This window comes from Calypte anna, chromosome 2 (genome assembly GCF_003957555.1).
Source record: "Calypte anna isolate BGI_N300 chromosome 2, bCalAnn1_v1.p, whole genome shotgun sequence".
Lineage (NCBI taxonomy): Eukaryota > Metazoa > Chordata > Aves > Apodiformes > Trochilidae > Calypte > Calypte anna.
In genome coordinates this window covers 66,829,929-66,855,196 of record NC_044245.1, presented here as the reverse complement: position 1 = coordinate 66,855,196, position 25,268 = coordinate 66,829,929, and the positions used below count along the sequence as shown (strand labels likewise).

At 40.2% G+C, this 25,268-nt stretch overlaps 1 protein-coding gene across 6 annotated transcripts in view; it reads left to right on the top strand.

The window, feature by feature from the left end:
• The window catches only part of FARS2 (phenylalanyl-tRNA synthetase 2, mitochondrial), a 237,980-nt gene that overhangs the window by 129,623 nt on the left and 83,089 nt on the right, over positions 1-25,268 (top strand). For all 6 annotated transcript variants that reach the window (XM_030444177.1, XM_030444178.1, XM_030444174.1 and 3 more), the window contains one exon: positions 11,421-11,581. In XM_030444177.1, coding sequence (XP_030300037.1) covers positions 11,421-11,581 — 161 coding nt within the window. The remainder of the gene's footprint in view (positions 1-11,420; positions 11,582-25,268) is intronic.

The window sequence follows — 25,268 nt, the reverse complement described above, 5'->3', positions numbered from 1 at the left end:
GCTGAACTCATCCAGTGTTCACCCTGAGCTGGGTATGGACTCAATTAGGCTCTCTGCAGTTCAGTGTAGGGCTGTAGGTATCCATCAGCATCCTTTGGACACAGGAGGTTCTCTCCCTCACGATCTCCATGCTGCATCTCAGAAGGAGAGAGATAGAAACCTTGGTTGGAAAGCCAGCATCCTGAGGAGTGAAGAAGGGTAAGAATCCATTTAGGATGCAAGGAACATTGCTAAGTTTACTGCTTCTTCTGTGTTTGTTAACTCATTCAGTTTCCAAGGTGGTCATTCCTCTGTGGATAAATTGAAACTGCTGGGTGGAGGGTGCTGCTTGCAGGCCTCTACCTCACTGAGGCAATGGTTGGAAAGCATTAGTTGGGTGCTGCTAGTGGCATCAGGAAAGGACAGCCTGTTCACTTTAACCCTGCTCTGCCTTCTCTTCTTTCCTGCTAAAAAAGATTCCTAGTTAGAATCATAGAATTGGCTGGGTTGGAAGGGACCTCAGAGATCATCAAGTCCAACCCTTGATCCACTCCCCCCGTGGTTCCCAGCCCATGGCACTCAGTGCCACATCCAGTCTCTTTTTAAGTATCTCCAGGGACGGAGAATCCACTACTTCCCTGGGAACTTTATTCCAATGTCTGATCACCCTCTCCGTAAAGAAATTCTTTCTAATGTCCAACCTAAACCTCCCCCAGCACAACTTGAGACCATGCCCTCTTGTCTTGCTGAGAGTTGCCTGGGAAAAGAGACCAACCCCCCCCTGGCTACACCCTCCTTTCAGGGAGTTGTAGAGAGTGATGAGGTCTCCCCTGAGCCTCCTCTTCTCCAGGCTGAACACCCCCAGCTCCCTCAGCCTCTCCTTATAGTTGAATGTAGGAACATCTCCTGTCTCAAAGTTTTCACATGTGGTCACTAACTGTGTGCTATTTGTAATCTCAGTGCCTGACTGGAGACCCTGATGTCTGATTTCAGAAGTGTTGAGTGCTCATGGCTTCAGCTGTAGTAATAAGGAGCTGTACTTCCATTGTATTAACTGTTGTTTAATGCTTGGTGCTCAGAAACATCAGGTCCCAGGTATCTCAGGGAGCAAAATTAATAGATGCTTTAAAGTCTTTGTGCCCAAATTCCCTGTCTGCAATGCAGGAGTCAACAATGCTTCCTCAACTCACCAAGACATGTGGAAGAAGGAAAAAAAAAATCCTTAATATTTATAAAGCATTTAAATATTGTAGAACTGAGTGCTTCATTGGGAAGCTCATAAAAAGAAAGAGTATGTCTTCAGAGCTCTGTTTGATTATTGCTCAGTGCATAAGGCACTTGGGGTACATATTCAGCAATAGAAGGAACTCAAGCAGGGATCATTAGCTATTGTCTCTTCTCTGTGTTCAACAGAACAAAGTCTTGTAGAAAAATTAATACTTGATTGTCTCACTGAAAACAGCATCATAATGTATTTCTAAGATGTGAGCATCTTAATGTTCCTCTGGCAACCTTAATTCTAGCATTTCAGAATATCTGAGTGTTTCATTCAAACACCAAGTGTTGTATTAAGCCTCGCTTTTGTGGGCCATTTCCTGATTGTTTTAAATTGAAAACTGAGAAATTGAGATACTCTGTTGTATATCATCACATTCTTATGAGTCATCAGTGTAATATAATTACAAGCTTTGTAGAGTAATTCTCTGTGTATATACCTCTAATTATCACACACAGAAAATATTAGATATAATTGAGAGTTTATATGAGCACAGTAAGAAAATTTTAATTTTTTTTTCAAGCAGCTGCAGGAGCTGAAATTCTTTGTATGACAGGCTTTGCCTTCTTTGAGTATCTTTGCTGAGAAAATTCTCTCTTCAGAGGTAAATAAAGCTGTTCTGTTTTGTGCTATCGATCCCTGTGTGGAGTAGTAAAATGTTCTATACAATACACAGTATAACACACACCCTCTGTGTGAGTCTCACTCCCCAGGCTAGTGTAGGAGAGGTTGGCCAGTATAGGTGTGCTACAGCTGTACTTCATACCAACAGAATCAACTTTTTGCTTCTGGAATTGTGGCTAAAGAGACCTTTTGCTGATGGAAAGATACATTGCTAAGAAGAATCTTTCTAAGCTGTCCAAAGAAAAACAAAGTTTCACCAGTTCACTCTCCTAGGAACTCATTGCTGCAGTTGAATAAGGTAGTATTTTGGCATCCCACAGATGCTTAGAAATTTCTTGCAGATACCTCTGCTTTCACTTGGAAGCCTCCCCAGATCCAAAGAGAATAGACTATTAGCCATCAAGTTGATAATAACCAGGTGTAATTGCAAAGTATTCAATAGGAGAAATAACTCTTGCCTTGAGTGAAACCCTTCAGTTCCTGCCCCAGAGGAGCACTGGGTATGGCAGTGCTGTCCCACAGTGTCACTGCACAGAGAGTTAGGTACAGCACAGGGTTAGGCACAGCTCAAGTCCTTTCCTCAGGTAATGCAGTTCAGAGGGTCGTGGTCACATAGAATTCAAGCAGTGTACTACAAGTCAGAGAAACTTAATTGGTAAGTTCTGATTTTTTCTCCATCTTGGTGTTCCTGGAAACATAGGCATGAGAGAAGAAATGGAAGAGATTTTAGTCCCAGGCAGAAGAGCATGCCATGGTTCTCTGTGCCTTTTCCTGAGGTGTCCATTAATGCTACAGCTGGATACTTTCCCTTTTATGCATGCTGTGTTTACAAAACTCACCAGGAGGCTAGCTGAGCAACCGTAGATACATTACAGGTGCAGATATTTGCAGGAGACCAGGCTGACAAACAATAACTGGAAACACTAAACTCAGGAGCAATGTATAGAGAACTGCAAGAGGGTCCTTGTGTGACATGGTCTGCAAATCCAGCTTGGTAGTGCCTGATTTCATATCGCATGTACTTCCTGTAATTATACATTTAAAATATGCTGATGTCTTTGAGTAGCATCAGAGCTCTTGACAGAAAATACCTAGTCCAGAAACATACAATGGTCAATTTTTTTCCAGATGGAAGATGAGTGAGCAGGCATGGCTTGCAAAGCCAGTCATACTCAGAAGAGCCCTTTGAAAGCAGAAGTGAGAAGTGCTCATAAAAATGTTGTAACACAGAACTGGTGGAATAGTTCTCTAGTAAGAAGAAAGGAAAACTTGGGATAGTGCTTTTGAACTATCCCTATAGTCTGTGCTATATGACAATATGTTTAGGTATCCCTGGACCTTTCATGTTCTGATTTTTTAAAAGAAATTAATTCTGTGTACCTAGAACCTTGCTAGAACTCTCAGGAAACAATGTGGTGGTATTATATTGGAATTCATTGTGTTAGAGTGTGTGTGCTTCACTTCTGTATGAAATCTTTTCATTGCTTTACCATCAGAATGCTGAGCTAGTATTGATAGGAAGTCTTTGGGATTTAGTATTTTGTGTTTATGTTGGGTCTTATTTAAATAATACTAGGAAAGAAAGTACTATTATCCCAACTCCATTTATAAGGCAAGGGATGCCTACATGATATTGAGGGATTTCATGAGTTTCTTCCAAAGGATGGGTTTATGGCAGAAGAATGTAGTTGTTACATCATAAACCTTATCTATCTGTTACTTTTATAAATTGTAGAGCCAAGGAACCCCAGACTTCTCTAAGATAGGTGCTGTAGAAACACAAAAAACTTTGTTGGTCCCTGCCTGTAGAAGTTGAATTTACTGTGCAGTATCAGCCTTTCAGAGTAAATGCTATCAGCTGAACACATTTTTTAGCCCTCTGATATATATAGATGTTCCCAGTTTTTTAACAGGAATATCAAACAAATGCTAACGTCATTCTGTGCTATGATACATAAAATGTATCTTCTCTGTCTCTTTTGAGGATGTCTTAATGTCTTGAAGATGGTAGCACATTATGATGGTCCTTGCGTTCTTGTTCCTTGCTCTATTGTTATTCTTGAAGAAAAAAAAAAGTGTAAGATACTAAACTTTGGTATTATTGAAATTTTGCACCTGGGGGCAATGATTATATATGGAGTGAGTTTGTCCAGCTGTACTTATACCCCTGAAAAAATGGGTTTCATAATTGAATTTTAGAGTGGTACTGTAGACTTGGTCTGTTTCCCAAATGGCAGCCCTTCATGTATTTCTTTATAGCTTTTACTTTTTCAAATTTACATGGGCTCAATGCCTAGGGAGATGTCATGGTATTAAAAGATACTAAGAGACCCAAACTGGCAAAATTCAACTTTTCCTGAATGAACAAAACATTACAAAGGATTTGGAATTTGCTTATGCATGCAAAGAACAAAAAGAGCAGTACTGGAGCCCACAGACAGAGCGAGGGGAAATAGACCCAAGAGTCAATTAATTTTTTGCTCTATGACAGGAATTAAGACAGAAAATTGCAGTGTCCTCCATGGAGAATGTCCAGTCTTGAGATATCCAGAGATAAAGGAAAAAAGCAAGCCATTTGTTCAGATATGTAGGCTGAAATACAGAGAAAAAGGTAGACCATATACCATAAAAGACTTTGTAGTTAATGACTAGTATCTTGTGTTGTGCCTGGGATTTAAGTGTATACTTTATTTAGACTAATTTTAAAAGATGAATGTTATTGCAGTGTATGGTCTTGAACTTTGAAAGCATATTTTAATTTTTAAGTAAGTTTTTTAATGGTGGTTTTATTGTTGATTTTGTTGTGGATGTTTAGGAGGGCTTGTGAGAATGAGAGCAGTGGACTCAGCTCAGGCAAAGACAGAAAGATGGACAGGAGCAGAAGAGGAGGACTGAGGAAGTAATTACTTGAGAAACAGAAAGTTAAAAGAATTGGAAACTAGTAGTGCCAGTTCAAGGTGGGAAATAATAGAGGAAGTTCCTCCTTGTTGCTGTGGTTCACTCTTTCTGCTTCTTGCTAGTCCAATTTTCTTGTCCTCTTCTGCTCCAGTAATGCATTTCTCCCTATCAGAAATGTTTTCTCAGCTATTTGGTCTGGTGAAATATTTATAAAATGATAGATGTTAATTACACATTGGAAGAAAGTCTAATGCAGTGGGTGGCTTCCCTGGGTAGAATTTTTTTAAATAGACTGTTCCCTTAGTATGTACACAGCTATTTTCATTATGGAACAAGTATAAATATACATATTAAAAACTCAATCAAAGCCTTTAAAGTTCTTTTGCTTGGTTTTCAAGTGGAACAAACAGAACAGATCAGTCTGACCCAGGAGACAAAGCTGTGGTCTCAAAGTGCCTATTATTGTTGGAAAATCATTCCACATATGAGATCTAGAAAGATATGTTCTTTTTCCACAGAATAGGCATAATTGAATGTTTACTTCTTTTCTTGAATTCTTGAGGAGTGGCTTAGTTAGCATGCATAGTCTGAAAGCCAAGTCCTTATTTTAGGAGGCAATTTAAACTGAATTGCATGCAGAAGCCTGAAGGCATCAATTTAACAGTGTTAGAAAATAATATGACCATTTTGATTTTTGTTTTCACTGGAGAGATCCATTCAGAGGGAAACTTCAGTGAGCTTTTTGGTTTCAGATGCTTAACATCCCAGCCACCTGACCTTGCACTTTCAGAAGCTCTTGTATACAAGAGTGTATATACACACTGTATATAAGGTGTGTATTTTTTTTAGTATTTTTTGTCCATGTAAAGCTTTGACTCCCAATATATAGAGGTTTTATCTGACATAGGAAATAATTTTTAAATGGCTTATTTTTAACATGGGTAAACATCTTTCACCTCGTTGTGATGGTCATGTAGAATATGCATTCCTAATGTCTAGTGATAAGTAACTATTTGTTTTGCAAAAGCTGTTTTTCAAAATCTTCTTCATAAGCTACCCATTAAGTACCTAGACCTCAACTGTGGGCGCAGGTCTTTGTTTAGGAATTTGTTATGTTTTATGTCAAGTCACATGTACATTATGTCTGTAATTTGATTCCTATACAACTTAGAGTACTGTTTTCTAAAACATCATGAGTAGTCTGTGTGCCTTTGAGAAACTGTTCACTCTTCTTCTTACCATTTTAGTTCCTTTAATTTAGTTCAGTCCATGGTTTGGACTGTAAGAAAGAAATCAAACTCAGATCTTTGCTTCTGGAACTCACCCGAGCTTGCAGCCACATATACTTTGGGTATAATAATTTTTGGGCATTTTGTGAAAAACACCTTGTATGTAGGCTGTTGTATGCTCCTGACTTTGCTGCAATCTAAGATCAAAATTCAATTTCTTCCACTTCTCAGTAACTGCTGACTATAACACTTTGAAGACCCAATTTAGGCTCTGTTGAAAGAAAGATTTCTTTATTGGCAGTTTTACAGGGATAGCAAAAATTCTTAAATATAAGAAAGCATGGATATAACAATAAGTGTGACCAAAGTCTGTAACAAAAAAGTTTTTTCAACCTGTTCCTATCACCGAGCTGCAAAATATGCCTTTAAAATCTTGTACAGTGCAAAAATGTCTTTTCTCACATTCCTTGAGAAGGTAAATATTTCTGCCTGTGGGTATTTCTGAGGATTCAGTGGGATATAATACATGAGTTCTGCTAGGTTATTATATATTCCTCAGTGAAGAATTATGAAGCTTCCCATCCTCAGTGATGAAATTTAGCTTTCATTTAAAGCTTTTTTGAATGGCTCGATGAGTCTACATTTAAGTGTAAACTGATTCATCTGAGCTCAAGGCTTAAGAGCAGGACAGATAGATATGACTATACAAGGAATACTCTTGAGCTCCTCTGTAAGGCAGAGCAGTGATGATGCAGTCTTCTGTAATCATAGAATCATAGAATTGGCTGGGTTGGAAGGGACCTCAGAGATCACCAAGTCCAACCCTTGATCCACTACCGCTGCAGTTACCAGCCCATGGCACTGAGTGCCACATCCAGTCTCTTTTTAAATATCTCCAGGGATGGAGAATCCACTACTTCCCTGGGCAGCCCATTCCAATGTCTGATCACCCTCTACATAAAGAAATTCTTTCTAATATCCAACCTAAACCTCCCCTGGCACAACTTGAGACTGTGCCCTCTTGTCTTGCTGAGAGTTGCCTGGGAAAAGAGACCAACCCCCACTTGGCTCCAACCTCCTTTCAGGGAGTTGTAGAGAGTGATGAGGTCTCCCCTGAGCCTCCTCTTCTCCAGACTGAACAACCCCAGCTCCCTCAGCCTTTCCTCATAGGATCTGTGCTGGAGTCCCTTCACCAGCCTGGTTGCCCTCCTTTGGACCCGCTCCAGGACCTCAATATCCTTCCTGAACTGAGGGGCCCAGAACTGGACATCAGATTGGACTGTCTCATTCCCCCAGTGTGGTAAGCCAGTCAAACCATTTTATCCTTTCCTTTTACATAATTGGCTACCTGACATGCAAAGATTCCAGCAATTTTCTCCTAGTGGGTAGTCAAGTTTTTCACATGAGGCAGCCGGAGCCTGGCAGCACACAAACCTTGGAGGGGCCAGCTGGGGAAAGCTCGTATGTCAGGAAAGCTTTATCCATCGGACTGTGTCACCTCAGGCAGGGATACCATGGTTGTCCCACCAGGCACCAGGTCCCTGCAATCTGCCACTTCAGCCAGGTGTTGTCATCAGAACCTCAACCTGTTTTTTTGTCGTGTCTCAAGCTATTCTGTGTCAATTCTTTCTGTCATGTTGACTCACATTTACTGACTCCTTCTTATTTTAATTGCCAGAATTCATTTAAACTTACGCATGTGCCGTGAAGAGCTTTGGGTCAGGCTGTACATTAAACAGATGGGCTGTACATTTAACTTTTAAGCCACTTGGTCATTTAGGAGCGTGCTTTAGACTTGCTGAGCTTCTCAAGGTAATTCTTCAGGTGCTTTAAGTCAATTATATCTTACATTGATTTGGAACTTTAGAAACGGGAATTTGGAGAAGAGATCAGAGACAAAATAAATGAAGATCTGGGGTGCAGGGGAGATTTGCCAGTGCTGATTTGAGAAGGAATTCTAGCTACCTGCATTTTCCTTTTTTTCTTTTTTAATTTTTTTTCCTTTGAGTAAGGAATTCTTCACTGATAAGGCTTGGACTTCAGACACTTGGGAAATTTGTGGTCTGAAGGCTGATAACTGCTGGAGGATCATCCAAAGGACCAGTTCTGTGACTCCTTGTTTACTCATAGCTCAGTTGACAATGCTGTGAGCTGCTAGGCAGATAGCTGGGTGAATAATGTTTATCTGCTACATAATGCAAAAAAAGTGTGATGTGTTTCATAACCTTAAAAAAAAAAAAAAGGAAAAAAGAGAGATTACTGATACCAAATTAAAGCATTCATTACAGAATTAAAATGCATAGCAAATAAAATGGGTATAAATATTGTACACTACCCTCAAAGTATCTGGAAAGCATCACAATGAAAACCATTCTAAAATCAAAATAATAAAAAGCAAAAATCTTAAATGTAAAGCTCTGCCTATCAAAATACAGACCCATTCTGCTGATAATCTATCATATACTTTTTTTCCTATCCTATCTACCAGTAACCATTAGTAATTTGGGGAAAGAGGACTACTGTCCTCTATCATGTATACTTAAAAATGCATCAGTGAATTAATGAACTCAGATGCTTAACCTGGTATCTTTGTATTTTAGGTTTAATGCCTCTGTAGAGATTAAGCAGTGTTCAGAAACCTCATGAATATTGCTCCAGGTGTTGTACTTTACCTCTGGATGAGGTGGTGGATTGTATTAATCAGTCTACAGAAATATCCATGGGTCTATGAAAGTGTGACTCTCTTGAAATTAATAGGAGTTTTGTTTCTGAGGCAGGAGTAGATCATCTAATGAAGACAAGCTGGAAGTTTGGGGAAGCAACAGCATTATCTTCCCATCTTCATAGTCATAAAAATACAATGACTTTTAGATACTGGAGTATAGACAGAAACAGTACTTTCAGCTTGGAAAAGAAACAATTCATATTTTACACTTAAAGTTGGAGCTCAAAATCTTTCCCAAATAGAGATTTCAATACATTCACTGTAGTCACTATCCTTTCTCTAAAAATACCTCAATCAACAGTACCAAATCATGAAGTCTTCATGTAAGATAGCATGGATTATTGGTTTCCAGGGTCATGTTAGCTCAAAGGCTCTTGAGAGGTCTAAGCATATTAGTTTGAACAGCTCTACAGTGAGATATGAGTTCACACCCAGTACTCTGTTTATTAGGACTTCCACAGTGTAGTTGATAAACTTATTTCAAAGGTCAGAAAATGCAAAATCTTGCATATGAGCACACATTAAAGGACAAAGCAAAAATATCCATACTCTTCAGGGGAATACTGTTGCAAAGTGGACTGAATTCCTGTGGCAGTGCTGAGACTGCAGATGAGTTATGGATAAGTTCTACTGGGGACTTGGTATTCCAGGTAAATAGGCACGTTCAAATTAATTAAAAGAATCAAAGTGATGACTGTGTCTCTTCCCCAAAGCTGGTCATGCCTGCCTCTATTTAAACAGGACTCTGGACCATTTAGTCTCAGCACTGAGTGTGACAGCAAACTTCAGAATGTCATCAACTCCCAAAGGGAGCTGTCTTCTTTCTGGGAGCACAGACAAGGGTCAGAAAGTTGATTTCTGCCCCCAGACTCTCCTGTATGATGGTGACAAATCTGCCAGTTTCAAAGATTTAAAAAAATTAGTTTAAATTAATACTGGGGGAGACAGGAATGGCCTAGGTCTAACTGAGGTGCTGTGAGATGTGCAGTGATAGCAGTATATGACTGAGGAGCACACTGCCAGTGCTGATAGTGAACTCTAGTCTGTCACACATGCACACATCTTTTCAGAATAAGTGCGTTTATTTAGGCATTTGTTTAAGTTTTGAAACCCTCTGAGCCTTTGCCACCTCTCAGCTTATTACAAAATCAGTAGAAGAGACAGTGGCTAAACATGGAGTTGGTTCCTGGAACTGTTTAATGACTCAGTGCTCCTGTCCTGTAAATGAAGGAAGGTATGGATATTTCCTTTCTTGCCAGAAATGTTGCATCATTAATATCTGTTCAGCGCCTCTGTATTAAATATTCTTGCTTTTTTATATTTAGTGTCATGTAAAAGAAACTTGTGTATGTGGGAGCAATGGCTTTTCCCAGGCACAGCAGACCAGGAGTTCTTTGGTTGGTTGTGTGACCCTAATGTGACAGCACCTTGCATCCCGTTGTTCTTTTTCTTCCAGGGGCCAGAGGAAAGTGGCAATTTTGGTCCTCTCAAGTGTTGGCTATGATGTTAATGTTACATAGGCCTGGCCTGGTCATAGAATCATAGAATCATAGAATCATAGAATCCTAGGGGTTAGAAGGGACCTCGAAAGATCATCTAGTCCAACCCCCCCTGCCAGAGCAGGGCCACCTAGAGTACATCGTGCAGGAACGTGTCCAAGCGGGTTTTGAATGTCTCCAGTGAAGGAGACTCCACGACCCCCCTGGGCAGCCTGTTCCAGGGCTCTGTCACCCTTACAGTAAAAAAATTTTTTCGAATATTCAACTTGAACCTCCTGTGCTCCAATTTACACCCATTACCCCTTGTCCTATCACTGGTCATCACTGAGAAAAGCCTAACTCCATCTCCCTGACACTCACTCCTTACATATTTGAAAACATTGATGAGGTCACCCCTCAGTCTCCTTTTCTCCAAACTAAAGAGACCCAGCTCCCTCAGCCTTTCCTCATAAGGGAGATGTTCCACTCCCTTAATCATCTTAGTAGCTCTGCGCTGGACTCTTTCAAGCACTTCCCTGTCCTTCTTGAACTGAGGGGCCCAGAACTGGACACAATACTCCAGGTGCGGCCTCACCAATGCAGAATAGAGGGGGAGGAGAACCTCTCTTGACCTACTAACCACACCCTTTCTAATGCACCCCAGGATGCCATTGGCCTTCTTGGCCACAAGGGCACATTGCTGGCTCATGGTCATCCTCTTGTCTACCAGGACCCCCAGGTCTCTTTCACCTACACTGCTCTCCAGCAGGTCAGCCCAAGTCTGTCATCCCAAGTGAAAAAAAACCTCTGAGCAGAAAATTCATGTTTGCATGTCATAGAAAATGGAACTGAATTGCAAAGTGTTTAGCTCCTAAGGATAGTAAAAGGAGGTAGTGCATCGTGCTATGCAGTATTTTTCAAAACCTATTTGAAACCTTGAGCACAAAGAGCCAAGGGTGTGGCTTTATTTTATTGCAATTTTTGGTTCCTGGACTTAGTGATGTGCCCAGTCTTGCTGCTTTTTTGATGAGAGCAGGACCTGTTCTGTAGCTGTAAAATCTTTCATTTGGTGTTTACTTGTAGGCTTTTCTCTCTGGCCACTTCACCTTTTCTTTTTCTGTCTTTGTAAACAGGTGAAAATTTATGCACAGTTTTTCATGTTAGGAGCTTAATCTCTTGAATTTTTATTGTGTTTTTTTTGTTTATTGCAGCTGGTGCTGAGGATAAAATTGGCTGGGCATTTGGCCTGGGCTTGGAGAGGTTGGCCATGATCCTGTACGATATCCCTGACATCCGATTGTTCTGGAGTGAAGATGAACGCTTCTTGAAGCAGTTTATTGTGCCTCACATTTGGCAAAAAATAAAATTCCAGGTAAAATAATACATATTCAATAATAATAATTTTCTACCAGTAAGAAGTGGTTTTAGCCCTAGAGAATATAATTAAAATTCTGTGCTATTTACAGTTAGGCTTTAAAGCAACAACTTTGCAGCTATCGTGATTTTCTGATATACTGCAATAAAATTCAGCTTTTGATGACAACTTTTTTTTTCAGTTGCTACTGGTACCCAGTGAATATCTCTCTTCTGAGTAATACTTAAGCATGTATTTAACTTTTAAATATATCCAGAAAAAAAGGATTGATTTTGGCCTGTGTCTGGTTTAGTATGTTCTTGGATTGTGACCATAATTCTGTTTCATTATACAGTTGTGCTTGATGCTAAGTTCTCAAATATTATAATGCATTTCAAATTTTTCCCATTGTTTTTACTCTTATAGTATTGGAGTCACTTTGAATTGGGTTGTTAAACTTTGCCAAAACAATGTACTTCACCATCTTCAATACATCAGCTCTTTTCTCCACGTGGTATTGAAAGAAGAGTGCAGGCTCAGCTTCCATTTCTTTTGTAACTCCTCTACAGAGGTGACTTTTGAACTTGGCAACCTTGTCTTATACTTTGTGGTTGCAAAGTAATCAAGCCTAACCGGATTGAATGGAAATGCTACTTCCATAATATCCTTCTGTGTGAGCCCGGGAAGGTTCACATTATCTGGGATCATTGGTCTTCTGGGGAGCTGAGCTGACATAGCTGTGTAGATGCTTAATGAAGTCTTAACTGCTAAAGCAACACGATGCTTTTTTCTGCTGTCTTTAACTATATCCCTTGGTTGTTTGTGAACAGCTTGATTATGTTTTTTAAGAACTAAAAATATAAAAGGGGGAATCAACAGTGACAATGCTTAGATGATATTTGAGTAGTCTCCACATCAAATCAGTAGCAGCATCCATTTTTTTAATTCATGGCAATTCTGGCACATCTTCTCTGATAGAGTCAAAATGGTGTTTAGATGGGTTTGGGGTGGTGTTTGACTTTTTTTTTGTTTTTTTGAGTGTGTGTTTTAATTTGGTGACACTGTCATTTGTGTAATCAGATTGTAAATATCACTTCCAGAAAGAAGACAGGTTTTTCCTGTTGTTTCAGAGGTGGGTCAGCCTTTAAGATTCCCTGATAATCCTGCAGAATGTGTGTTGTTCTTTTCAGTAAGGAGGGCTCAAGTCTCCTTTTCAGCCCTTAACTTTCTGATTGGCTTTGCTCCTGAGGAGCACAAATTACTGCTTGATTTATAGAGTTCCATCTGATCTCTTATGGAACAAAGAGGAGTTTCCTGGCCTGCTTTAAAATTGTGGATCCAAACCTCAAACTGATTTTACCAATAGACTGGATTTTGGGGGAAAGGATCAGATTGTCAGAATAGGATGGTATGAGGGTGAAGCCAAAGAGGGAGCTGAGTGTCTGGTTTCTCTAAGTTACCCATCATTTCCATGTTCAGCTTCAGGTAAAGTCACAGTCCCTTCCACCCGTAGCCATTCTGTGATTCTATGGTCATATCCCAACAAAAGTATACAGAATACAGTATATCCCATCAAAAGTTTACAGACTGGGAGAAAGAGGGTCAGCAAAGGTACTAAGGTGGATTATTTTGATTATTTTCTCTCTCTACTCTAAAGAAAGTGTATGACCAAAGTTTCAAAAACAATTTTTTGCTCTGATGTCAAATACTGCTTAATGATCTGTTTTCTTTTTTTCCTTTTGTGTTTTCTTCTTTCCTTTTTTTTCCCCTTTCCCTTTTAACACTTACATATGCACCTCTCTGATGTCTCAGCTTCATCTTGGTAAAGTAATTCTCCCTAATTCTTTGTTTAAATATTTCAACTCTGTCCCTAAAGAGATGAGCTTGGTTTATTTATTTAAGTCTGCATCCAGATTTAATCTGGTATCTTACATTGAGCTTTTTCAAGCTCAATATTTTACATACTACCAGCACCTACTGGCATTGTTTTTTAAGGTGACCCTTCAAATGAGAATACTGTGAAATAATTCTTGGTGTTACCATAAGATCTTGGGTGATGGGTGTTAATAAGCCGATTTTTTATTTCTTTCTGTTGTATTTTTTCATGTATTCTTTAAAACCAAGTCAGCAGACCTGCTCTCGTCTACTTTCTAAAGAGTAATAATTAATTAATCACAATTAATAACATGGTTTATTCGTATCATATTTGAAGGAAAACTTCTGTCCTCCATTGTTGAAGTTGTAAGGAATCTCAATGGATATTAAAAAAGTTACAGATTTTCTGCGTGCAAGGCCATGCAGTGTCTTTCAGCCTGACTGAACTAAACCAAGGCAGACCAGATGTTCTGAGAGCTTTTCATTACACAGATTGAGTCCTGGAGCCTCAGAAGGCCTGGGTAAATGTCCATCCTTTATGTGCTTAACTGAGATAGACCTCTTAACCTTTGGATACCCCCCCCATCCTTTCTTATAACCTGTATATTGTCCACCAACGTAAGTATTTTTCTTTCTGTTCATTAAAATGTTCTTCAAATACATGAAGTCTACACTTCATAGCAGTAACTTTTAATAACAGCGAGACTAAATATACTATTGTTCAAAAATGGGATTTAATGGAAGCACTTTCTTGGGACTTAAGGATATGGTCTGTGCCTTTTAACAGCCTGAATGTGTCAGACTTTTTTTCCTGTGTCATCAGTTCAATATACGTGTGCAGGCTTCAGTAGGTCAAAAAGCTGCTGGGAAAAGCTGACAGCACTTGTATGATTGTGGCCACTCAGCACAGCAGTGTCAGAGTGCTGCTCCCCACAGATCAGATTATTGCCTTCATTTGGATTACCGAATGGCTCTGGCTATAACTTGACACAAGTCACAGCAGTGTAGGGGATCAGAGGCTGTTAGCTTGCCTTCAATCACTTGTGCAGGGCTTCTGCTCAGGCTGTGAAAGCAAGGGCTGAAGACGGACAGGGCACAAAAGACTAAGCAAGGTGTAATGTAATAAAACAAATGGCTTGGATCTGATCTAGCACCCTGTGTTACATCTCTGTTCTTCAGGGCTCTGAGCATAGCTGCATATAATCACTTTCTGGTTCATGCTGAGCCAGTATTCTTACTGAAAAAAAAAACCATGTGTCCATGGGCTGACAACTCTCCAGAAAAGGTACAAAAATTAAATGACATTTAGGAAAGGAAGGCACTTATAGTTCAGATGAAATGCAGCGTACCCAGAGGTGTTGATTAAGACAAATGGGCTCTGGTGGCAGGATGGTTCCTGGAGCCTCCATCATTTCACTGCCACAGCGAGTAAGCAGCATTTCACCTCAATTGACTGCTGATGCATCCTCTCCTCACAAAGTCACTTTCATCTGATGCTGCTGGTGGCTGCTGCTGCTGTTGTTTTAAATAATTATTTCTTTCTATTTCAGATGAGCCTTGTGGCCTGGACTGAGGTCAAGCAGGAGCATGTTTATACTGTTCTAAGGGAGCATTGGTAGAAAGGAAATCTGTATCAGATTCCTAGCTAACCTGCAGACTTCCTCTGTGGGGTTATGAGATCTGCCTTTTCCTTTGTTTCCTCATTTCTGCAATAAGCCTAGCACCTCCTCCTTTTTACCACCCTCTTCCATCATCTCCTTCTTTGTTTCTGCTGGCATGTGCAGTCTTTCCTGAATCAGTTACATCATAATAACCTGTTAACATCAATACTCAGAATAATAGACTGTCTAACTGGGATCATTTTGACTGGTGCCAGGACAGACAAAGTTCCTGGAGCAGTTCAGCTGAGAGATCTGAGGGACTGGTAATGTCTGGCAGTAGAGTGAGAAGAGCTGACAAGCAGCTTGAGTTGACACTGTTCACCTCCCTTACAGCTGCAGCCAAAACAGTGTATGTGTCCCTAACCTAGGAAACACTACTACAAAGATGTAGTTGTGTGCAAAGAAGTGATTCATTATACAGGGAAGGGAATCAAAGTGGCCTCATCTTTCTCCTGTGAAGACAGCAAAGGCTGGGCCTCACTTACTCCCACTTGCCTGTGCTCACTGTGCCATAGGAATTAAGCCCCTATTCTAATGACCCAGTTTTTATCCAGAAGCCCACTTTCTGCTATTTGCTATGTATTTGAGCCCTCTTGCTTACATAGCTACACAATTTGACTTACCATGCACTTTTCTGTTTTCTGAAACAGTTGTCCCTGTGCATCTTTCCTGCATGTTGCTGGTAGACATATGGCTTGTCCTAGAGCTTTAGAAGATGCTGAAAATAAAATGCACTTACAGGTCCAAGGGGAAGCTTTTGCAAATTAAAACTTCTTACTCTATAACCTTTATTCCATGATCAAGAAGGGGGGCATCTGATCTATAAGCCAGCCATTTTAACCAGTTTGATCTTATTATATTCCCTTCACAGGGTGGGGCTGTATGATCCATCATGAGTATGCTGTATAAAATTTATATGTATCTTCTTAGCCTGTGATTAGCTTTATTTTCCAATAAAAAAGTAAACAGATTCACTGGCTGCTACATTTTCAGATATTTTTCATCAAGATTAGGTAACTCCATGCTTAAATGGTTATTCATTTATTATGTTTACTTTCTAATAGTGCATCTATTAAAGGCAAATATGCAACCATTAGTATGTAAATTTAACTTGGATGTCTGAACAAATGAGGTACTGCCTCTACTGTGATTTATTGTCTAATTAGTTTTACTGTAATTGAAGATATATACTGTGTGTGTATGCATGTAGAGGTACAACAGAGAATAGATGATGGTGTAGCATAAACATTTTATTGGCATGACTTTGGGAAGGTTGAATTTCTTATGAGCTGCTTACATAGATCATCTTAAATGAAGGTCAATAAAACCTTTACAGTGCTGTATATCTCAGGTTTGTCTGTACACTCTGCAGAACATTGTGCGACTCTCCTTATTTTAGTATTGGATAGCTATGGAAAAGAGGAAAAAAAGCCTTCTTCAGTGCAGAGGTGCTGCTGCACTAAGCTGCACAATTGGATTAGAAATCACTTGATCATCAAGCCTTCTCTCATCAGGATGCTGTGTCTCGTATCATTTGTAGGCAGTGCTGGTATTGAAGCTTGAGGAACCCGAGCCCTCTGCTCCCAGTCAGGCAAAGTACTGAAGCACACGCTGAGCTTTAAACTTGCAAGAGGTCCCATTTAAATCAATGGGACTGCGCTCAGTCAAACATAACCTAAAGGTCTCAGTAGTTTCAGGTCAGAGATCTCCATACTTCCCAGGATCCAGCTGAGAGTGATCAGTGCCTTGCAGAGCTGAAGCAGAGGAAACGTTCAAAATGGCCTTTATAAGCAGTAAGAGTTTAATCTGATAAACCACCAAACTTCATTTGCAAAATCTGTGATACAAGCTGGTTTTAATGATGAACACTTGGGGTAAAGAAAGTGAATGAGCACGCATCTGGAGGGTAAGCAGAACTTGAATTCTCACTCTCAACTAAAGGCAATTGGCTGAAAACATGGGAAGGAAAGGAGAAAATGGGGGTCAGAAACTAGGAGAGAGACAGTGGACAGTTATGAGGCTGGATACAAGAAAAACAAACCACTGAGGTAAGACAAAATAAGAAGAAAGTGGAAGAGAGAAGAGCTATACTTTGGGCACTGGGGGCAATATTAAAAAGTCTAGGGGGAAAACAAAGTTTAAACAAGATGTGTTGTGGGACAGTGGGAAGAGGATAAAGGCACAGAAAAAGAGCAGGTTAAAGGCAAGAAATTGTTGAGACTGATGCAAAAGTCTTTTTCTAAATCTATCAGAAAGTTCTCCCAGACTTTGTGCAGTGTGCAACTAGTCTTGATCTCCTTTTGAAAAGAAGAAATATGAGTGAATACAAAAATTATGACCACAAGCCAAATTCTGTACTTTAAAGCATTATCATCAGTCTCAGGGTAGGAGAGTTGAAAGCAAGGAATGTGTTGCCTGAGAGTAATGATTGACACACCCATAGCAGCTCTCCAGAACTCAAGTGTACCTCAAAAACAGAAGAGGGTTGATGAACACTGTTATATCCAGTGCTATCCTATCATAATTTCATTTGGGGGACTGAAAAATAAGCAGCTTACATACCAGTGAACTGCAAATGAGAAATGGAGTGGTTTTCCCATATATGATACAGTAAACAGTTGCTCAGATACACATACAGTTTCACTGGAGTACAACTGGACCTGTTGTGCTTTCAAGGTAATTTTGCAAACACATTCAGAATTTTCTTTCTCTGGCTCTTACCATTTTATTTCCCCAAGTAAAACCTGAGTCAAATTACTTACAAGAGCTATAGGCTATCTGTGCCTTGTTTAAAAGAGAAACTGTGGATCGCAAGATACAGAAGTGCAGATAGGGGATGGAGCTGAAGAGTGTTACCTCTATTAAGTGTGGTAGGAACAGCAATGTGGAGATCAAAGGAGTGCCCTGTCATATCTTCTCACCACATCTTTGCCTTGGCTTTCGTTTATCTTCATAGTCTTAGGATATAAGGCTAATTCAGCTTGGAAGGAAACTCAGTAGATCTCTAGGCACACCTTCTCCTCAAGGCAGGGTCAGCTCTGAGATCAGGTCAGGTTGCTTAGGACTATATCCAGTTGGATCTTGAAATCTCCCAAGAGGGAAACTGCACAATGTTTTTGGGCAACCTATTCCACTGCCTTACTGTCACGGTAAAAAAATTTGTTTTTTTTTTTTATCTGTTCTGAAATTTTCTTGTTTTCACTTAGATCCATTGTGTTATCGTCCCACCACTCATGGGAGTGTAAAGCCTGGGTCTGTCATGTTGATGACCTCCTTAAACGTACTGGCAGATTGCTGTAAAGTTCCCCTAAAGTTGTCTCTTCTCCAGGCTGAGCAAGCCCTGTTCTCTCTCAGCCTTTTCTCACTGGTTAGATATTTCAGACTCCTGATGATATTGGTGGCCCAATGCTGAAAATGGAGCAGTTTGTCAGTGTCTTTCCTGTACTGGGTGGGGGGCAAGCTGGATGCAGTACTCTACATGAGGTTTTATGACCACTGAATGAGTAAAGGAGGATAATCACAGTCTTTGATCTGCTGGCTCTGCTCCTGTTGATATAGCCCAAGATGCTCTTGGCCTTCTTTGCTGCCGGGTCACATTCATGCTCAGTCACTGTCTGTAGGAGCCACCAGCTCCTTCTCAGCAGAGCTGTGTTCTTCTCTTTGCATGTTTTCTTGTGGTGGATAAGCCCTTCTGTGGCTTATCCATGAAATGTTGCTTTTCTTCACTGTCAAGGCTTTTCATAACCTGGTCTTACCTAGCATTTCTTAGTTCATATACAGAAACTGATGCCTGTGTCAAACTGGACAGTGATTTCAGTATTTCTTCCCACTCTTTAAATGCTCATATGAGCATTTTGGGTTTACTTTAATATTGCTTCTCACACTGGGCAAGAGCTCTCTGTAATACTCACTCTTCTGTTCTCTTTCAAATCCTGCAGTGCCTTCCAGAAGAGCTGGAGGCAGGTGTCTGAGGTGGTGATGAGCTGCTCGTTGTCATTTCTCAGACAGTTAACATGTCAGCTTTTAGGTGCAGGAACCATCACTGCACACTCCACATTTTAATTCTGAATTTGTGAAACTGTGTGCCAGAAACCAGACTTGTGACTAAGGCTGCACTGAGATGATACTATTGAAACTCTTGATAAAAATTACCATTAAAGGAGGATGTGGTTCCCCAGCAGTCCAGCTGCTGTCCTTCAGGCTAATACCAATGATGCAGATCTTTACACATACCCTGTTCCCATCCCTTCTCCCACCCACTCAAATCTAGTCTTACTAATAGTCTCTCACTGAACCTGGACGAACAGCAACAGATTAATTCCTTTCTACTTGTACTTGGAAAATTGTCAATAGCCCTTTGTGCTTACATTACTTAGTGATATTTATCTTGCGTGGTATCTCCGTCTGTTGTCTGCTGGAGCACCAAAGGCCTAAGCAAATCCACATCATCCATATAGCAGCCACCTTGGTAATAGTCAGATGTATGAGCGAATGTGTAAGTCAGATGTATGAAGGTGTATATATGATATTCATTAGCAAAATCTTTTTTTGTCTCCTTCGCCTATAGTTCTTGAAAATAAATAATTCTAGGTTGTTTTCACAGTCTTAAGAGTATTTGAAAACTCTGATGTTCACCTCTGTTAAGTTACCACATGCCAATAGCAGATTTCATAGAATCATAGAATGACTAGGGTTGGAAAGAAACTTGAAGATCATCTAGTTCCAGTCCTCCTGGCACAGGGTGGGATGCCTACCACTAGATCAAGGCCCCATCCAACCTGGCCTTGAACATTTCCAGGGAAGGAGCATCCACAACTTCCCTGGGCAATCTGTTACAGTCTCACCACCCTCACAGGAAACATTTTTTCCTAATGTGTAGCCTAAATCTCCCCTCTTCAAGTTTTAAATGATTGCCCCTTGTCCTCTCACTACACACTCATGCAAAAAGTCCTACCCCTTCAAGTACTGAAAGAAAGCTGGAGTAGGGCTGTAAATTTAGTCTTGCTGATGGTGATTCGAAGCAAAATAGCTGGTTTGAGCTGTTCTTTCTGGATGTTACAAGTTTTCTGCTTTGTACACAACTGCCCCAGTTGGAATTTGTTAGGAGTGGGGAGAGTATGCCTGTATATGTATGTAAAAAGAGCAAAACACTTCATCTTACTTTCAGTTCTCTATGCTAGCACACAGTTAAATCACCAACAGAATTCTTATGACCTGGCAGGTAGTTCCAAAACTTGAATATAATTATATATTTTCTTGAATTCTCAGCTATGTGGGAGGTCCAGGGCTTTACTAACAAACCTACAAAGTGCCTACAAAGAGATTTTTGGAGTGTTGCAATGTGAAATACCAGTGTGTCCACATGGAAGATGCCCTTTCTTTTGCTCGCAGGTCCAGTCAGCAACAGCAGTTAAAACTTCTCTCGTTTTAAAGGATTTAAGTGGTTTTTTTGTGACTGCTCTGCACCACTTGTTCCCAGATCCTTGGTTCTCACAGTATCAGAATTAAAAGCATTTTTTTTGTTTGTTTTTTCTCATGGATTATTCTGCTCTCCTGTTCCAGTTTTACCATAGCTGCTACTTATGTAGTTGCACTGTGAGGTGAATTAGGGACCCTTTTTCCTATGCTGTTCCTTAAAGCCATGTCAGTTCCATGGTTCCCTTCTCATTGTTGCCCCACAACCTCAGCACAACTGAGGAGAGAGCTTTTCTTTTTAGAGGCAAGATTAAACCAAAGTGACTGGGGAAATGTGAGAGGGAAAAAGTCCTGTAAGGTGGCTTTGCTACTGGATAGCACACTCAGCACCGTGGCTTGCATCCATAAGTAGCGCAAGGAAAGGTGATGGATCAGTGAGGGAGGTGAGCAGTCTAGGTGGGAAAAGGAGCTTTTGCCAGCTGGGAGTCTTCTACTGTTCCCTTCCATGTATCTCAGACACCTAAAACTTCAGTCCTGGAAGGAAGAAGAATAAGGTCCAGAAGCAATTGAAAGAAAAGTCAAGGACTAGAGAAGAAAGGACAGAGTAACTTAGATGAAGACATACAGCTGTTGTTGTGGAAATTTTTTTGTCACTTCCAATGGAGGCATCCCGAGTGAAACACACCTGTGCAACCATCATTAGATCCAAAGGCTGCTGACTCTTTAGTTGGGTCCTGCGGATTTCAAATTGTGCTCTTCCTATCTTCCTAAACAGATATGTGCCCTTGTCCTTCCATTAATGTAAATTAAAACAGAAATGTTTCCTATTAGAAACCAAATGGTGGCATCAAGATCACTTTTTTTTTTTTCCCCCCACTTCTCTGTAGTCTGGAAAGTTGTAAGGACATGACAGAGACCTCATCACTCTCTACAACTCCCAGAAAGGAGGTTGTAGCCAGGGGGAGGTTGCTCTCTTTTCCCAGGCAACTCTCAGCAAGACAAGAGGGCACGGTCTCAAGTTGTGCCAGGGGAGGTTTAGGTTGGATATTAGAAAGAATTTCTTTACGGAGAGGGTGATCAGACACTGGAATGGGCTGCCCAGGGAAGTAGTGGATTCTCCATCCCTGGAGATATTTAAAAAGAGACTGGATGTGGCACTCAGTGCCATGGTCTGGGAACCGCAGCGGTAGTGGATCAAGGGTTGGACTTGATGATCTCTGAGGTCCCTTCCAACCCAGCCAATTCTATGATTCTATGATTCTATGATAAATCCAGCTTCTCACAAGTTAAGAGTGGTAACATTCATAGCATATCCCATGAAAGGGTCTGGCATGAGCAAATGAAAGAAAAGAGAGCTTCAGAAATGTCCATCTTAGGTGTGGCTGAATTTAGAGCATAGTCTTAATTTAGAGGATGATGGGTGAACCTGTAGATAATGTGGTATATCCAGCAGTTGTGTCATCAAGTGAAAGAGATTCCCAGCAACTGGGAACAGACCACCAGGGACTTCCTTCTAATTTGTGTTTTCTCAAATAGGAGCAACTGTAGCCTTGACTGAATTTTCAGCTCAACCCAGCATGATATAAATAAAAAATGAATTTCCAGTTACAGCTGCTGCTGCAATCAATGTACATCTGTTGCCAGCAGGATCATTTTGCTGCTGCTAGCTTTTGGGGGTTTTTGTAGGCAAAAGCCAATGCAACCCAAAGTGAACCTGATAGTATTTAAATGATTACTAAGTAAAAAGTGCAACAGGCTTCAAGAATCATGTGTTACTATGTTTTGCTCTTACCTCTAAACCTCATACATTTGCAGTTCAACTGGTTGAGGCTCTTTAAAACAAATAGCTCACAAATGAGTAATTCTGTTGCTGAAAATAATCAACCAATCTTTATTGCATCCCACATGATGAAGTATAATGGTTATACAAAGTGCTTAAATAAGCCATGGAGCAATTTCCAGCAGTGATATATATATATATATGTTCTGAAACCCACATTAAATTAACACTTGGTGAAGGAATAAACCTGGAAATCTGAAATAATACTCAGTTTCTATTGATTTCTAGGATTTCGTATTCGTTATGTGAAAGTGTGAGAACCAGCTGCTGGTGATTTTGGCAGGAAGCCACAAATGTTCAGAGTTTTCAATCTTACTGTCTACAAAAGTATGTAGCTAGTAGGGAGGGTAACCCTTAGACTTTTGCCAAGACTTTTCAAATACTTATTGGGTTACAGTGTGGTGAAAAGAATTCTGACTAGGAGGATGGCACAGGAGCTAGCTTGACTTTAGTCTTTGTCCCTGACTTGACACGAGACTCAATTTCCCTACTCAGTAATGCTTTTTTCCATGCTATTTACAGCTGTAGTTGTCCTGTACCTCTTGTGTCAGCATGTCTTCTCCAATACTATCCTAGAGTGGTGTAATGGAGAAGATGGTGTTACACATTCTTCTCAAACAGTCTGAAGGACTTAAGAGGCAGTTCCTGGAGAAGAGGGGAAGCCACAAAGCCAGACTGGAGACTTTCTTGATTCCTTGATCCCAAGGTGCAAAATTTGGGTTGTGACTTCACTATAACTTCTTTATTTCCATTTTTTCCTCTCTCTTTTCTCTTCTACAACTATAATTTTAAGGAACTGGTTCATGGAGCGTGGTGTGACACCATTGTAAGCCTTCAAACAAATACTTATTAACATTCCTAAAAGAATGCCTGGAGCTATGGAAGTAACAGCCTGCATATGGCCTAGGGCCTCTATATGGAGACAATGGTAGAGATAACAACTGAGGATCAAAGTGGTAGAAGTCTGCTCTAGTTGCTCAGTCTGATAAGTTTTATTGTTGTGAAACGATTAAGTGTAACAGGCCTATAAAAGGAGCTGTGGTGGTGGGCTGGGTTTTTTTTTTCCACCGACACTAACCCTCCTCTAGTATGCTGGCCCAACAATGGATCCAGGACTGGTAATTTTTTTTTTTTTTTTCTCTTTCTCTCTTCCTCCTTCCTCTTTCCTCCTTCCTTCTCCCCCTTCTCCTTCCCCTTCTCCTTTTCTTTATCTTTTTCAACATAAATAGGTTTCATAGTTACCATTTTAATGCCTACCGGTTATGTTCATTAAACATAACTGTTTAATGTTCTATCTTTACTTTGGCCTGTTGGGATCCAACAAGAATCTCCATGCTTCCAGCCTTTGGAATGTCACAGGTGGGAAGTTCTTCAGGTCAGGGACTACAGTTTTGTACTCTACCAAATGGGACTCTGGTTTCTGACTTGCAGTCCTAGGTAATTACCCCAGTCTGAATGTCTGTATGCCTGCAGTTGGGTTAAATACATCTTTCTGAATGTACATTATGCATGTACTATAAGAATGAACTCCTGTTTAAAATTTACCTAAGCATTTGTGCTATGGGGGGAAGAAGACAGGTACTGAAACTAATAGGAAATACACTCTGATTATATTTACCAGTTTTGGATAAAATGATGGATTTTGTCATAGACAAGTTTACTTGATAGTTGTTTTAACATTTATGCCAATGTTTAGGTGCAAAAGACACATCTTGCAAAGAGGTTTCAATAAAGTGGTCTCTAAAATCATACCTAAACCCCTACAGTCATCATCTGCATCATTATTAACTATTGCAGCTCAGCTGTAGACATCCTTAGGAAATAAGGGCTGGAGAGAACAGTCTGGGGGCATGTGTGTGTATTTGTGAAGAGGAGCACATTTGAAATACATGGTGTTAATAAAATCCCCTGATTTTCAGCTGCCACTTGTCTGATCAGAATATGAATTAGGCTACAGAGAATAGCCAGACAACAGAAGGCACAGTTGGGAAGAACCGTATTATTCTTATCATACTCATTCTCAAATTTCCTTCATCTTGCTAGTGTGAGAGACACGTGGACCATAGTAGTGACAGCCTCAACCAAAATATGACAAGCAGTGTTTTGGGATGCATATGCTGCCAAGGATGATTTTTGCATTTTTAAAGAAAAATAATAATGGGAAGAAATCACCTCTTTTGAGGATTGCTTGCATCCTTCTGCTCCTGCACATGTCTTAAATCCAGTTTGCATAATTATTCCCACTTGTAACCTGTTCTCCTAAATCAGCAATAGTGAACCCATTTTCTGATTCTTGTAAAATAAGGAAAGACATTAAAGAAATACCTGGTGCACAAGGATCCTGCTTGTAGAGGTTTAATGTTTTTTTAATTTTGTCACTGTATACTTAAATGCTTAGTGTACTCTTTGTGCTTTTTGTGCTTGGTCTGTTCTTGGCTTGTGCTTCTCTGAAGTTTTCTTTTTCTAAGTGTTATTACTCTTTAACAAGGGTATAGCTTTAGGGCTGCTCAGGGTCTGCCTGAAAGGCCCCTTCTTCTGAGTATTGGACAAGGAAGCAGAACCTTTATTTTTCTCTCTAGTTTACCTACTGTTCTTTAAAGTTAGATGCTATTTTTAGATTGTTGCACTACCGTGCTGTTTTATTATTGTTTTTGCACTTTGGAGGTTGTGATTTGTATGAATCCAGTACTTAAGGGGGAAAGATGAAGTTGACTAGTCTGGAAATTAAAGTCAAGAGTCATTGCAACTCAGGCAGTTTCCCCAGCTGAAGAAGGAAAGCCAGATGTTTTAGGGGCACTGGAAATCATGATGGGTATTTCAAAACCACTAGTGATCTGCTCAGGTAAAATGTTATATGTGGTAGTTGGGATCTTTTAATTTCTAAGGGAGCAGGGGGTTTTATGACACAGTTTCT